General features: G+C 31.4%; 1 protein-coding gene across 1 annotated transcript; it reads right to left on the reverse strand.

Annotated features, from left to right (window-relative positions):
* Positions 1-706: 706 nt before the first annotated feature.
* LOC145330723 (uncharacterized) lies at positions 707-15,039 on the reverse strand. Its single transcript, XM_080175388.1, has 5 exons — positions 14,939-15,039; positions 2,932-3,084; positions 2,058-2,153; positions 1,598-1,655; positions 707-925 (listed from the first exon to the last, which is right to left on the reverse strand). Exons 1-5 carry the CDS (start codon positions 15,037-15,039, stop codon positions 707-709), a joined length of 627 nt encoding a protein of 208 aa, XP_080031514.1.
* Between the last annotated feature and the right edge of the window lie 1,780 nt (positions 15,040-16,819).

The following is a 16,819-nucleotide window of genomic DNA, read 5'->3' on the forward strand; positions in this document are numbered from 1 at the left end:
TAGTGGTTATCTCTTTTCGTTAAACCATGCATGTTAGAATTGTCCTATCGATATCAAACTTTCCAGGGTGATTCCTGTATTAGTTAGTTAGGATGTTTAATCGTTACCAGAATGTCTGTACGTCTATTTTAAACATGTTGATTTGTAACTTTTTTTAACATCAAATTTTTTCGATTGATCTGATTTTTGGCATACTGATTACTTGGACAACAAAGTACAACGTTATAAGCGGAGCATCTCTATAATCAATTACTAAAAATTTAAGTATGTCCTTAAACATTATCCTGTCTTTAAGCAGTTTTTCAACAAATTTACTTAAATTTAGTTACGACTCTATACATTTATATTCTAATTATTCAGGTGTGACACTCTACAAGTGTTAATGTTCGTTTGTCCTACCATTTCAGAGCTTTGCTTTTATGGATGTTGTCATCCTTATTAATACTAAAATAAGAATAAGAAGCATATAAAAGTATTTGAAAATGTAATAGCCTATCGGTTCAGTGGTAACAGTGATATATTAAGGGACAAACTAAAAATATATAACAATATATTTGGACCTTAACAAAGAATTTAACGTAATCATTTTAATTTACCTTTTGATAACTACTAAAGCTTTATATTGTAATCGAAAAAATTTAAATCTCAATAATTATTTTTAAACATTTTACTTACTAGTATCGCAGCTACTCTAAAACTGGTTAATTTACAAGTAAGCAAAGATTTCCTTAATATGACATGAGGTGAGCGATGTACTGCTGCTGCTTCCCTTCTTCCCATCCAACACCATTCCTTGGAACTCTTGTGTACTTGTCTGTTGTACTTTACCTGGACTATAAGTACACTGGGGGCTGTCAGTACAAACAATATTAAGAAGAAAATTTGAATTTCTTCTTAATGATTCTTGCTTGCATAAAATGGTATCCTACAATAAAAGACATAAAAACCAAGAGGACCAACATTGTTTTTAATTCTTGTACTTTTTGTCATAGTTAAGTTTCTTAAAATTAAGAACTTTCTGAACTTTAAAACAAAATAAAACCCAATCCCTTTCCTTTATTTCATAATATAATAAGACAAAAAACAAAAAGTCAGCAACTGAGAGAAAAAACTGATTATATGTGATATTGGTCAAAAAAATCTGATTCAGGAAACTAAATTTTAAAAATGTTATGAACTACACATGTGAGAAAGAACCTAGTAGCAAAGATGCTTTACAAGTTAAACATGTCTGTTTTTCAATAACATACAGAACAGATTTTGTTACATGATGTTTATTCAAATACAAGGACGTGAAAGCTTTTTTATTTGGGGCGGGGGTATTTTGAAAGTTGAATTTTTTTGGGGGGAAATCTTTATATCATAGAGGCAAGGACGTTCAACCTTTCTTTATTTGGGGAGGAGGGGAGGTGTAAACAGTCCCATCTTTGGACGTCCTTGTTCAAATAAGTATATTTTTAAAGTTTTAGTAGGTAAAAAGAAAATGCCAAAAAAATGTGATGGCTAACTCAAGCGTAAATATGCTCTTACTCAAAAGATAAGTGATTTTCATTACTTATACCTTTATTTTAAAGTTCTTAAGATACTAAAACTTTACCTTATTTTGTAGAAATTTATGTTCAGCATCTAATGGTTTTTCATGGGCAGAATTTTCACTGAAATTGGATAAAATGTGCTTATATATCATAATTTAATGTACACAAAGGAATGACCAATAAAATAATAAAATCATACAATTAAATAAAGGAAAATTAGCTCCATTGACAAAAAATTCTAATTATTATACAGTTTGAATTTAACAAAGCATTTAATGTGACACTTAAAATTTTATCCCAATTTTCTTAAACCGTAAGACTACAGAACTGTTTTTAGTTCCTTTTAATAAAAAGTTTTGAAAGATCTTATTGATATTTTTTATCCTACCCTCTTCCCAACAAACAAATGAAATGTATCTTTTTGTGTTCTGTGATCTTGAAGATAGCGTCGTACTTACAGACTTTAAACGAACTTACTGTAATTATGAAGCAGCTGCACTGCTACTACTAATAGTAAATTACCTTAACGTTAGATCAAAGCTTAGCCTATTATTTTCTGCCAAACAATTTGACTTTGAAATGCCCAGCATTGAGTTGGTACAACCATCTATAGAGCGCCTGCAAAACAGATTTTTGATAAAGGTTCAATGGAAAACAAGGAGAAAAAAGAATAAAAGAAGATGGAATAAATAAAGTATCACGAAACCATCTTATAAATATACATATTTTTCTTATGTAGCAACGTGAGAAACGTGACATACCAACGAATTAAGTAAATTATATAAATATTGCTTATTGGTATAGAAATCTCCACAAAAATTTCTAGCCGTAAATCTTGAATAGTCGCTAATAAAATCACGATTCCCCCAAAATATTACATGCAGGCATACAGATAAATATTTAGAATTAAAGAGTTGTTTTTTTAACTAAAAATCTTCTGTTAGATCAAATAATATTTAATGTTACAGTTTAGAATATCCCTAGCCTCTAGGGAAATTTGGGAAGTCAGAAAATAGTCTAAAAACAACCTAAAGACACTTATAATGCTTCACTAAATTGTACAACCCATTCGGATCAGAGATTTGCAATATCTTATGCTTAAAAAAAAACCTTACTAATTTTCCCTTTGCCTTAGGGGAGGGCGGTGGAGGTTAGGAGGGTACCAAACTCTTACAACTAGTCAACGGTAAGAGATAAAGGGTTGGTTGCTTGACTGAGACGAGTCACCTTTGTATAAGTGACCACTTCGATCACCCCTAGCCCTAGGGGGAGGTCAGGAAAAAAGCCTAAACTCACCCGAAGACATTTTTAAAGCTTACCTGAAGATTATTACCGATGCATATCGATTCCCGAAGTATTAGCTTCAAACAAGAAACCTCACTATTTTATATCATACCTAGAAGTTTTATTTAATAAATGTTTTTCAGACGCAATATCTAGCGTGGCACTGTGCGACCATTTGTTCATGTTTCCATCACTGAGTGGCGTTCTTGTGTGGTTTAACTGCTGGCAATCTGGTTTACCAATACTTGATACTGGTACTTGAATCCTAAGATAAAATAAACCATAATACATTCTTATATAATTCAAAGATTAAAATTAGTTTAAAAAAGCCTTTAAAACATATTTATGCAAATTTAATTATGATTTTAGATTATCTAAAACCCTGTAACTTTAAATTGTTAATATTCATGTTCAAGAAGGTTCAAACAAGGAAGAAAATACAAGTATACATATAAGTATGATTTTACAAACAATTTAGACAAAATAGAAGTCAAGGTCATAGTGAAGTCCCGGTGAAAATTGCTTCTTAACTTAAGACTTTAAACTATTGTTTATAATGCTGCTTTGTCAAGTACATGACTATAATAACAAGAATGCAGTAGCCAGTAAACAGGCGTAACTTGTTTTTAAAAAAAATCCTTTTTAGGTTTAGTTGTAGAGTAGCTGTGCTCTAAAGGGCATTTGGCTTTAATTTCGTGCAATGCATATACCTAATGTATATTATAATTTCTATTGAATTATGCAAAAGTATTAAATTTTCTCAGGCAAAATTAATGCATTGGTGTATTATTAACTTCAACAAGGATAACAACTTAAATAAGTAGCATGAACAGAGAATAAATACTAATGTTTAAAAACAGATAAACAGACTAAAGAATATGGTAAGCAGGAACGTTCAAGCTTTTTATTTTGTATTTTGAGGGGGATAAAAAAAGGGATTTTAATGATTTGAGGATGTATTTTTGAATTGAGGGGTTTCAAAGTTTGAGGAGGGTATAACACCCCTTTACCACCCACCTTTTAGAGGTTAAAAAAATAATTTTACACAGAATAATTTTTGTTTAGTTTTCTATTTAAATCAATGTTTTTTCCATAAATATTAATCTTTGGTCCAAATGTCAGAGTTTTACTTTTATGATATTGTTTTCCTTGTTTAATTAAAGATTAATTAGAAAACCTTTAGGAGATTAAAGTTATGTTATTAGCTTCGACTAATATCGTAGTATATTCATTGGTGGCGAAGATTATCCTATTATATAAAGTAGTAAAGTTTTTGTATAAAACTTCAGTTTTCAAAAAAATACTGACACGATTGAGTTTTCCTTTTGAAGCTTCAAAGAGGTCCCTGGGTGGTTTAAAGCAATTTTATTTTATTTAATTCTATGGATGGTTTTAGTCTATTTTTCTGCCGTTTTGAATAAGGAGCCCCTGGAAGCTAAAATTTTAAAGCAGAATCTTCCATTCGCTTGCAATAGAAGATGAATAAACCCACGTAAATAGATAATCACCGATAGACAGACCAACTAAGTAAGCTGTAGTATAAATAAAATGATAATTGCTCGTTGGCCCAAAATATTCCTGACTATGAAAGACAGACTAATAAACCAAATGATCAAAGGTATCTTTTAAAACCGTCTATCTTAAGTAGAAGCCCAGTAAATACCATTTGCCCCCATAATGTTCAGACGAACTGACAGGATTAAACGGACTAAAATTACCAAAGTGGCTTAAAAGTGAAATCGTTTTTGTGTTCATTTTAATTGAACTGTAAGAAAGCAAATAAAACATGTACATGACACAAGCAAATATGTACATTTAATCTACAGAGAAACATAGACAATTTTTATACAACTTAATCATTCAGCAATTGAGAAAGATAAAGATTATTTCTAACCAAACAACAATTTTTTTCGTTCTTGATTGCTAAAATTTTCTTTATTATTACTTTAGAACATTTGTGTTTATTTTTCATAATAAAGTTTTACCGTAGGCACCCCGACTAGCGGCTAGGCCCCTAGAGACCTATAGTAAACATTTTTGGGGGGGATTTTTTAATTGGTGATTTCTCTTGGGAGGATGGTGGTGGTACCCTTCCCCAAATTACTTATTACTTGATTTACGAGAAGCTACATTGTAAGGAGAACGATATAGGTTCAGCGGTTAACGAGATCCTTTATTACAAACAGACAAAAATATACATATATCCTGTTCCTTATATAAAAGTATGATCATAAATGAAATTATCCTTGTTATAGAAATGATATCTTTGCCAAGCAGTACATAGGTCTAAATTTGAGTAAGTATGTGCATACCTGCAACCAGGGATGGGATAAGACAATGGACGATAAATTGAAGTAAGTCCCCAATGATGATAGGAAAAATTACTACAAATCTATTTGAAACAATTGGACACTGCTAGTTTAAGTCGTCACATGATAAAAATTATTCATAAAACTTTGGGTACCAGCATAACTTACCCCTCATCCCTGGCCCTTCTCCCTTTCTCTTCTGGCATCATGAAGCATGCCAACACCGCACTTCTTTCTCCCAACATACAAATATACATTGTATATCTTTGAAAAAAAGGGGAATTATAAACAGACCCCCTTTATAAGATCAAAAATGTAAAAGAGTTTATAATAACAAAAATCTAATAAAATACTGTCTTTTAAAGTTTAACTAACATTTAGTTTTAAAAGTTTCTAAAAAATTTGAACAAACTTTTTAATCCATAATTTAGTCGTGTTAATTGGCTAAATTCTATAAAATTCAAAAAAGTTTGGGCGTCCTTGATTATCAGGCTAGCTTAGGAAATTTAATTCCATTTTGCTTTGTGTTATTTATCCTGTCATAATAATGTAAGAGGCTTCAATAGTTTGAAGAAGGCAATTTAATGCATTTGGAGGGTAAAATGAGTGGATTAAAAGTTTTTTTTTTTTTTGGGGGGGGGGGGTTATGATACACAAGGTATTATTTTACCAAGTTAAAAACTGAAAAGAATATGCGCCTTGGTTACCAACACTTGATAAAATGCACAAGGAAAAATAGAAATTCTCATATGATCATCATATACAAAGTTTTTTTTTGCATAACCTTTCTCCCTCCCATTACATATATATCTACCATATCATGTCCAAACTGGCTTTAAATCCGATTAATTTCCGATGGATAAGAACCAGTTTTGGGTAAACTAAAATAAAATGTATAAAAATCATATCGTATTAAAGAGAATTATCAACGAATAATAAAAATATAAATCACAAAAGTTATCTGTTTCGTTTTACATGGCTTATGTCCCCAAAAGGCTAACAAAATGAAATTTATCTTTTTTCTTTTTACTATTTAAGGAAAGTCATCTGAAATTCAATGCGATAAAAAACCTTTCTTAAGTTTCAATAAATGGTTGATTCCATAATGTGTATTAATGATCATAAATATATGGTTCCAATTTGTATAAAGTAGGATATATTTGCAAGCTTTTGGAGGGTGTAAGTCAGCCCTCATAAAAGTAAGCACCTAATAATAAATGTAAAAGTATAGATATATAACCCTGACAACTAACTGATTCCAGTTACTTTTACGTATGCTAGCAAATAGCTTTCTGCTCTTTTGTAGCGACTTGGCTGTGTTAATATTTCCTTCGCAATTGGCTGATATTCAAGGACCTAATTAAAAGTCGGCACAGGGTCCTAAACCCGCGAACCACTGTTATTAAACCCCTGACTAGAAACCTATTTGAACTTAGACTAAAAACTGAAAATTTACTACTCTAAGTAACTGAACAATTTAAATATCCGACATAGAACCACCCCTTTTAATAAGTTTTCAAATGTGAAATTGAATGTATTTCACTTATTTGAACTTACAACACTTTTTACTGTTTGAAGCTTTCATCTTTAAGATTAAATATAGATAGAATATTAAACACTTTTTGTTAGATGTATTAAAAATCAGTTTACGATTTAAACTTTTAAAACAATAATTTAATATTCATTTAGTGTTACTAATGGGTGTGTAAAAATGGCCCACTTTTTAAAAACACGAATTGCGCAGCTTGTGTCAATGATAGAAAAATAACAGCTCTCAGTTTTAAAAATATAAATATTACCTTAAAAACAAATTAGGAATTACGCATTTGTATGGACCTAGTTGACTTTGGGATTCCTTACTTTTGTGTTACAATTGATAATTACTATTTTTAAAGGCGAGGCTTTTCTATAATTAGGGTCGGTCCGTCCGTACGTTAATTTAGGCATATTAGAATTGTCCTATTGATTTCAAACTTTGCATGGTGATTCCTGTAATAGATAGGTACTCTAGAAACTCTATAATCATTACCAAAATGTCCGTACGTCCATTTGAAACATGTTGATTTTTTTTTACTTTTTTAACAAAAAACAATTATGTGATCTAATAATCCGATTGATCTGATTTTTGGTATACTGATTCCTGGGACAACAAAGTACAATATTATAAGCGAAGCAACTCTATAATCAAGTCCAAAAAATGTAAGAATGTCCATAAACATTATTCTGTATCAAGTAATTTTTCATTAAATTTACTTACAATTTTGCTTCGACTCTTATACATACATTCATAATCTGATTATTCAGTTCTGACACTATACAAGTGTTAATATCCGTTTGTCCTACCATTTCAGTGCTTCGCTTTTATGGATGTTGTCATCCTTGTTAGAATATGTATTTAACCATGCTAAAGTTAAATAAATGTTATGTTATGTTATGTTATCTTTATGCTGTCTGTACTTTATTAACTACGTTGAAAATTGTGAGGAAAGTTGGATAATTCAACTTGTTTTTTAACAAGGATGACAACATCCATAAAAGCGAAGCACTGAATCGGTAGGACAAACGGACACTGAACTAAATAATCAGAATATAAAAGTATAAGAGTCGAAGCAAAATTGTAAGTAAATTTGAAAAACTGCTTGATACAGGATAATGTTTATGGAAGTACTTACATTTTTAGGACTTGATTGTAGAGTTGCTTCGCTTAAATATTGTTCTTTGTTGTCCCAGGAATCAATATACCAAAATTCAGATCAAACGGATAATTAGATCACATAAAAATTTGTTTTTAAAAAAGTAGACAAATAAACATGTTTAAAATGAACGTACGGACATTCTGGTAATGATTGTAGAGTTGCTACGCTTTCTAAATATAATTAAGCAATATAATTGTACAACCCATCTAATCGTTAGGGCATCTTAGTTAGAGCCGGTCCGTCCGTACATTCGTAACGGTTAGCTCTTTTCGTTCATTGAAACAGGTTAAAATTGTCCTATTTATTTCAAACTTTGCATGCTGATTCCTATATTCGTTAGGTACGACTTAAAAAAACGTAGCAACTCTATAATCACTTTTGCATTAATATTAAGTTAATTATTTGTGACACTCTACAAATGTTAATGTTATTTTGACCTTCTATTTCAGAGCTTCGTTTTTATGGATGTTGTCATCCTTGTTCGAAGATAAATATGGGGTGGATTTAAATTAGGGAAAAACCTTAATTAACTTAGCCTGTACCTAAACAAAGCATAACTCTTAAAAAATTACCATAACTATAACTACCCACCTAACTAATATTTTATTTTTTGTGCAGGAATTAATGAGTCATTTTCATGGAAAATGACCAATGTAAAAGTAATGTATTGAAGATCAATTCTAATTCATTTTCTCAAACTTCAATTTATCCTTTAATTCAATTTAATCTCAATTCTATATTTATGTCTGTCTGTTTATTTGAGCATTATATTCTTGGTGAGTGCAGAGGCGTGCGAGATGAGGGGGGGGGGGGGAGTTGGTGGATACTCCTGAACAGAAATGGTATAGTCTAGACCCTCCGACTAAATAAATCAGTTATAACCGAAACAGTTAAAAATAACCACTATTTTTGAGCATGTAAAAATGAATTCATAATGTTTTTCGCACCCCTCCTGCCCATTTTAAATAAAAGATAAAAAAAAACAGTATCAACCCTTTTCACTCCACAGGGGGAGCATAGGCCGCTGACAATTTGTCAGTGTTTCTGTAACAATGTGGCTTTTTTATGGATGTGGGATAGGCTTGTCAGCCCTAACCGGTGTAACGCGTCCATTTGCCCATCAGACAACCAACCCTTTGATTGCACGAACTTTGTCTGAGAAGTCCTAACTGTGCATGGTGGTGAGTTGACCCTGTTTTGGGCCAAGATATTCCCCCTACTCTAACTATTTCTGTCGCGCACCTGACATGCAGCCGTAGGAACCTTTTTTAGCGTCTACGTGTTGAGCTACGGTCGCGGGTATTTAAATAAAAGAAAAACTTTTCATTATTTGAGCTTTTCTGCTTTAATAGCTTCTTCCGATGGCTTTAATTTTAATTTTATCTACGTTATAATCGTCTTATTCATTTTAAACAATTGTTTTTTTTTTCATAACAGTAATATGCAAATACATGCATACATTGATTGATATTCATTAATTCAATAAAAAGCTGAAATGATGTGTAACATACAGAATTGTTTATATTACAGCAAATTATTACATTTTTAGTAGCAAAACTTATCTGTAATTCAATTTGTCTGTTCGCCTGTCAGTCTATCTGTTAGTCCGTAACGCCGATTTTCACGGCTGCTATCAAGATAAACTAATGATTTTTAAAAAGATATATATATTGTCTAATGATTATATACCATTTCTCTTTTTTTTGTGACAATTAATGCTCTGCAAATCACCTTTTGTCCATCCAATCATTTGATGCTTAACTACTTATGTATGGTGTCGTCCTTGTTTATATATAAATAATCAAATAGAAACAGTTCTTTTACGAGGACAGATATGTACATTATTAGCGCAGCAGTTACAAGTTAACATCAGCTAGGGCAAAATAAGAGAGTGATAAAAAATGGCAGAATAGATAAATCTGTTAAAATAAACTTTTATGGACAATGATATAGAATACGTGAAAATATTGACGGGGGAAAATTTGTCGTCAATTTAAGTTGCAAATATGGACCTCATTTAGTGGTCAGTATGTTCTTCCAGCTAAATAGCTTGTTTTATTTAAGTAAAATTTTCGTAGATATAGTCAACAAATCATAAAAATAAGATATTTTTATTATCTTTTGAAATCTGCTTATAAGCTAGAAAGTGATGTTTATTGCTATATTTAATCGATTGGCAATTGATCGTTAATCGTATCAAATTAATTACAAAACCAGGAATGCTGATTTTTTTGGTTGTACTCAAATTTTCAAAATTGAAAAAAAAATCTAAGAGGATATTACCAATATTTATTACCTTTAGGAGGGAGAAAGAGTAAAAGATTTAAATAATTAAACATTTTCTTTTGTAGCATGACCGCAAGACCGATGGACCAAGTGAATTATAATATACTAAATGCTCACCGATACATTGAATCTTAAACATAAAAAATCTATGATCTTAAATCCTAAATAATATTCAGGTAGTATAAGATTTCCTATTTGGAAGATAGACAACTGTATAATTATTTTCTCTATTCTTAGTGTATAATATTTTTAAAAGCAAAGCTTTTTAATAATTAGGGTCGTTCCTCTGTCTTTCCGTACGTCCGTCCGTCCGAGACGGATAGCTTTTTTCTGTAATTTAATGTTAGAATTGTCCTATCGATTTCAAACTTTGAATGGTGATTCCTGTTGTAATTAGGTACGTTTTAGAAATTGTAGCCACTCTATAATCATTACCAGAATGTCCAAAGGTCCATTTTAAACATGTTGATTTTTTACTTTTTTATTAACAAATTTTTATTTGATCTAATTATCCGATTGTTCTGATTTTTGGTATACTGATTCCTGGGACAACAAAGTACAATAAGCAAAGCAACTCTTTAATCAAGTCCTAAAAATGTAATTATGTCCATCAATATTATCCTGTATAAAGAAATTGTTCAACAAATTTACTCATTTATATTCTGATTATTCAGTTCTAACACTATACAAGTGTTAATGTCTGTTTGTCCTACCGTTTCAGAGCTTCGCTTTTATGAATATTGTCATCCTTGTTCTTTTACATCCACATGATGATAGCTTGTTTTTGCTGCGTTTTACGTCATGTCACCATAAGGTAAAATGTAAAGAAATTTCAGTGATTTTTTTAATGCAGCATATTTTTCTGGGATTAGAGATTGAGATATTGAAATTTTTTATTTTGCAAAAATATGTATGTTCCATTATTAAATAGCTGAAAAATTTGATAACTTTTTACTGTTAATAGTCAAAGACGTCGTTTTAATTTTCTTTGTATTTTAAGATCACATTTTTTGGATCAAATAAAAAATATCTTTTTTAGAAGATTTTGTCAAAAAATGAATTAAAGTTTATAATGTGATAGAATTAAAGTCTAAGAAATGAAAGTCATGTTTAGTTTAGATTGTCAATATTAATGTTAAAAAGATATGAAATATGTATGTAAAAATTTTGCTGGAATTATCATTTAGTGTCTTCAGCTCTGGAGGGGCAGAACCCCTTTCCAAATTGATATTATGTTTTAAGGAAAGTGTGGGGGGGGGGGGGTTCTTGATTGGTCATATCTCTTTGATATGGAGGAAACGGATCTCCCTCCCAACCAGATAGACTAAAACCTGCCCATCAATTAAACTTTCCTTAAAAATTGTGGATCTATGGGTCCAGTGGGCATTGTATAAACAAACACTATCTATAATACAAAGTAGCTTGATGTCTGTCTGTCCGTCTGTCCCTTGAGATCTCGGTAACCACTCAACCGATTGAATTTTACTCCTCAGGGTATATACCTATTGTTCCTGTGGTGGTTTTAAGCTATTTTCTTGGGCGGTGGGACACCCCCAACCTCCCAAAAAAATGAAAATTCCATCCCCCCCACAATTTTTTTTTTTTAATTTTGGAAAAACTACTTCACATAAATCATGGGTGCAGCACCAGGAATTTTTAAATTTTTTTTTTTAAAATTACCTCATGGGACAAAACCCCTAGAGGCTAGGGGCGAAGCCGCTAGTATAGTTATAAAGTACTAGCTGCGACAAAATCTTAAAATTGTCGTTTTCCATCAAAAATGTGTGTCCCTATCATTGTCGATGTTGCAGGCATTATTCCCAGAGATCCTAGGGGATAAGACAATGAATGATAAATTGATAAAAACCTCCAGTCATGATAAACACAATTATCCGTTTTTAAGGTTGAAATTATTGGTTAAAAAGTTTATAAACAACTATACAAAATAAATACGAGTATCCAAAGTTATTGAGCCAACAAAAGAAAGCGTGATTTTAAATGTTTGGGTACCAGTGTAATTTCCAGTGTAATGTCCCCTCCCTCCCTGATTATTCCGCAGCTATTGTCAACTTTAGATACATACTATACTGGGTACTTTTACAATTGAGTAAATGCAATAGACCATTTATCATAGAAACTTTTGGGAATTTCTTTAGTGTCCTCTTTAGAAAAGCCAATTTTAGATACACATTAGATAATAGATGTATTGTACGTAAAGTCTTGGCTGAATAAAGTTTTGTAAGAATTTTGGCGTTCTCCTCTTACAACGATCAACTATTTTAGGTTACGTTAGGTTATAGGCTAGGGAGCCGATCGCTGCAACTAGGCATGCTAGGGAGCCGAGCGCTGCGGCCAGAGATGTTCGTTGTCGGGGGGGGGGGGGGGGGGGGGGGGGTTGTACTCAAAATTGAAAAAATTTCTCTAAGAGGATATTACCAGAATTTTATTGTGCTATATACCTAGTGAAAACTATTGTCTACTTTATATACCTACATGATTTTAAATTAAAATTGAGAAATAATACTTTTAAATGTTTACAACATCCCTAATTATTTATGGAAAAAATTTATCCAAAAATACAATACGATGCATGATTTTTCAGTAAGGCATAGAACCGGGTTTAATCTAATGGATATTAATTAGTTTCAAAGCCATACTGAAATTATTATTACTATGGAACATTAAAAGAAAGACCGGCCCCAAGACCAATAGTACTCCAATATAAAATCTCTGTTGAAAAGTTACATACTTGGAAAAGTTTTGGTATCACCAGTTTGGATATTACAAAGCCAACATGCAACTATTTATGGATATTATACAATAAAAACAAAGATCACAACATTCTTAAAAGCAAAGCTTAATCAATCAGGTCAGACAAACGAACGTTAACAATAAAACACAATCAGAATTCACATTAAATATTGAATTGTATCTCCCCAACGTTACCACCTTGTGCAACCTTTCTATTGGGTCATTGAAAATCCACCAATAGTGTCGCTTGTATTAACACAGCCAAGTAGCAGAAAATAATTTAGAAGCAGACGAAAGAGGTCTTTGAAAAAGAAGGAGAGGTAGTTGTCTGCATATACATCTATACTATAGATCTGTTGGTATTATTTTAAAGTCTGAAAAAAATGGACATACTAATGTTTAAAACTTGATTACAGAGATGCTTTGCTTACAACATCAGAGTTAATATTCTAAAATCAAGTAAATATGATAACTATATCATTTTAGATATTGTTTTAAAAAATATATCGTTAATATGGAAATAATGACATTCTGGTAATGATCATAGAGTTGCTATGCTTTTAAAATTTTACCTAACTGTTACTGAAATCGTTAAGTCAATTCTATAATGTCCAAATACAATAAGAATTATACGTTATGAACAGACGGACGGATTGACTAACCAAAAATGTAAAGGAAAAATACAAAATGCTTGGAAAATTTCATCCATTTTATTTAAAATACTAAAATTAATTAAATCTGAAACTATTTTAGTTTCTAAGTTTGTAAATGAATTGGACAGACATGTAGGAAAATTAGCTTCTTCATCCATACATAAAACTAAATTTTACATATTAAATGTAAGTAGACATGTTCCTTTTTTAACTTTTTTACTAGAGGTCTAAAAATATTTAGAGGATCTTTTGTTTTTCTATAAAAGTATGAATCGATAGTTACTTAGATGTTGCACCAGATTTTCATTTACTATATTTAACGACAAGTTTTCCCCTATCTATTAATATATCCACGTATAATATATCCTACATCAATTATTTGGGCAACATACAAGTTAGGAAGTGAAAATGACCCCCTTTGTCAAAATAACAACCCCCCCCCCCCCCTGCCATCGATTAAATATTCTAACTTTCCCAATTGTATAAAAGTCTCACTTTTTGGAAAACTGAAAAGGTCTAATATGAAACCGAGTTGTAGAATGAGAATGGGTGTATAATATACGTGGATATTATGACCGGGGAAAAATGTCATTAATTTATGTTCATAACATGGACATCGCTTATTGGTCAGTTTGTTCATCCAGTAGGATGGATGGGATGATGTAAATGGGGTGGACGTTATTTTAGCCAGTTTTACAAGTTTCACTTTATTGGAGTAAATGATAATCTGGTGCAAGATCCATGTAATAATGAATCCATTAGAATGAGATAGTAAACTTGAAACAAAGTCTTTGCTTCAGAATTGTAAGAAATTCAAATTCATCCTTTCTTATCAGCTAGATATGAGTTCCCTTGCTGGACCTGGAATTATTTTGACATACAATTTCAAAGACTTATGTCGACAATACGAAGAAAGATTTTTTATATCTGAAATACTATTTTTTTTATTTCTACATTACGTTAAATGTTAACTATTTCTTATAAATCTTTTTTTATTGTGTTTCACTATTTTAATAATAATTTCCTTATATAAAATCAACAGGATGTCTGACTATATGTTTGTACTGGAGAACTACTGGGCTGATATGTAGCTCCAGGAAAGGTCAATAACTATTTTGGGAAAGGGTATCTCACCTTCCCCAAAGAAAAAAAATAGACTCCCTAAAAAAACCATATGTTTTTAAAAACGAAAATGTAAAGATGATGGTCGCCCCTCCTCTTTTCTCAAGGTCCACTAGAGTCCTCTAGGGTCGTAGCCACTTGAATTATTGAAGTGTTTTGTAGGGATGGGAAAGGGATGGGGTAAAGAGGGTGGATGAGGGAGGGGGGGGGGATTGTTATTTTATCTCGATGCGAGTTTTTCTTTTTAGAGAACATAAAAATGTGTTGCAACATCCAAGTAATAAAATATCCATTAATATTACCTATGATTTTCCAGAATATTATTGCCCAGACTTCTTGTCCTCCCGGAGGGGATTTTAGGGTGCAGAAGGCCAGGTATACTTCCAGAGGTAACCTGAACCATCCAGGAATATTTATTTAGGAAAAGTGAGGATTCTAGATTCTCAACATTGTGAATATGTGCGTACGTCTAAACTTCTATATGACACGCATATATAATGTTTGTTAAAATGATCCTTTTGATTGTAAATCTCATGTAAAGAGTCCTGCTACAACAAGGTATATTTAAAAGGTATAGCAAACTTTATACGTTGATTTGTAAACATTAAAAAAATTATTAATTGCAAATTGCTATATGATTCTTTTATGTGTATTAGTTCGTTTTTTAAAGAAGCGAAGCTACTCTGTTATATTTGATGGTGTATGAGTATTCGGCCTTTTATTTGTGTTCTGTATTGCATTGTTTATTCCATATGTAATGTTATTTCGAGTGTGGCTTCTAATCTGCTGCATTAGAACCGATTCTCAGCCATACTGAAAAATCATGAAGACAATATTAGATGAATATAAAAATAAAACTCATAAAATTAATACTAGCTTTGTTATACCAGGCCTTCGGCCACTCGGGAAATAAAATAATCCATTCCTGTGAATTTGTGGATGTATGGTTGCAGTCAGTACTCTCAACAAATAATCCATCTGTAGTCTTAAAACAAATAAATTACAAAAATAATTTAATATGATGACAAATTTATACATTAAACTTACTGATTAATCATTATTGACTGACCAATTAACTGGATAGCCTTAAATGAGAATAAACAGGTAAATAACAATTTCTAACAGCTGTGCTATTGGAGACGGACTGATGATGGACATATCACATATCTATAACTTTATAGAATTGCTGCGCTAACAAAACAAAATAAACCCACCTTCCTATGACATTGACGATTTTTTAACTAGTTCAGAGGATTATTTAGTGCTTGTTCACATAAAGACAGACAAACGGACGTACTTAGTTTTAGAGTAGCACCGCTACTAAAACAAAATAAACCCACCTTTCTATGAATATTATTATGGCTAGTCTGTAGGATTAATTCTTGTTTCTATCACTTTGAAACAGACGGACGGACATTCCATTGTGATAGAGTAGCTGCGCTACCAAAAATAAATACACCCACCTTTCTATGGAGATTATTATGGCTAGTTTGTAGGATTATTTCTTGTTTTTGCCACTCTGTGAATGCTGAGGCGTCGAATGATTTATGAATTTTCTTGTCCGAGTTCCACAGATGGAAACCTGTACACATGCAATGGATATAGGATATACGTGGATATTATAACATGGGGAATTTGTTGTTAATTTAGCTTGTTTTATAAACCTCATTTATTAGTCAGTTTGTTCGTTCAGTAGAAGGGGAGGGGATGGGGTAAAGGGTAGGGATTAGGGGTGTCGTTTTTTTAGCCAGCTGCCAGCATCAGAGTACATGAAAATCTGGTGCAACATCCAAGAAATAATATATCTATAGCACAGCACAAACACATACACACAAGTGCCAAAATCAGGATTAGTACAGGATGGATGCGCCAAGGAAAAAAGTAAAAGAAGTCAGGAATTTAGAGATATTTTATCTTGATATTATATTTAATAAAAGGAGTGAATTTTTTAAACGAATCGTTTTTAAACACAATTTTGTTTTTAAGTTAATACAATACTATACTTATATTTTACAGTAGCAAACAGAAAATGGCGATGAAGTTTTTCTTCAGATGAAACATTAATAATATTAGAAATCTAATACAACTCACATAAAAATAGTTTAGAAGATTTTGAAAAAGTATTAAATCAAAAAAATATTTACATAGATGCCATATACCTAACATTTGATTATCTTTACTAA

Source organism: Acartia tonsa, chromosome 10 (genome assembly GCF_053477335.1).
Source record: "Acartia tonsa isolate MP-2025a chromosome 10, ASM5347733v1, whole genome shotgun sequence".
NCBI lineage: Eukaryota > Metazoa > Arthropoda > Copepoda > Calanoida > Acartiidae > Acartia > Acartia tonsa.

What these genes read in the sequence shown, in the direction of transcription:
- LOC145330723 (XM_080175388.1), bottom strand. Translation starts at nt 15,039, where the DNA reads ATGGTTCAGGTTACCTCTGGAAGTATACCTGGCCTTCTGCACCCTAAA. An exon ending in TTATTAAATAAAACTTCTAG is followed by an intron (nt 2,154 to 2,931) that starts GTATGATATAAA and finishes TCTGTTTTGCAG; the next exon opens with GCGCTCTATAGATGGTTGTA. An exon ending in ATAAATTTCTACAAAATAAG is followed by an intron (nt 926 to 1,597) that starts GTAAAGTTTTAG and finishes CTTTTATTGTAG; the next exon opens with GATACCATTTTATGCAAGCA.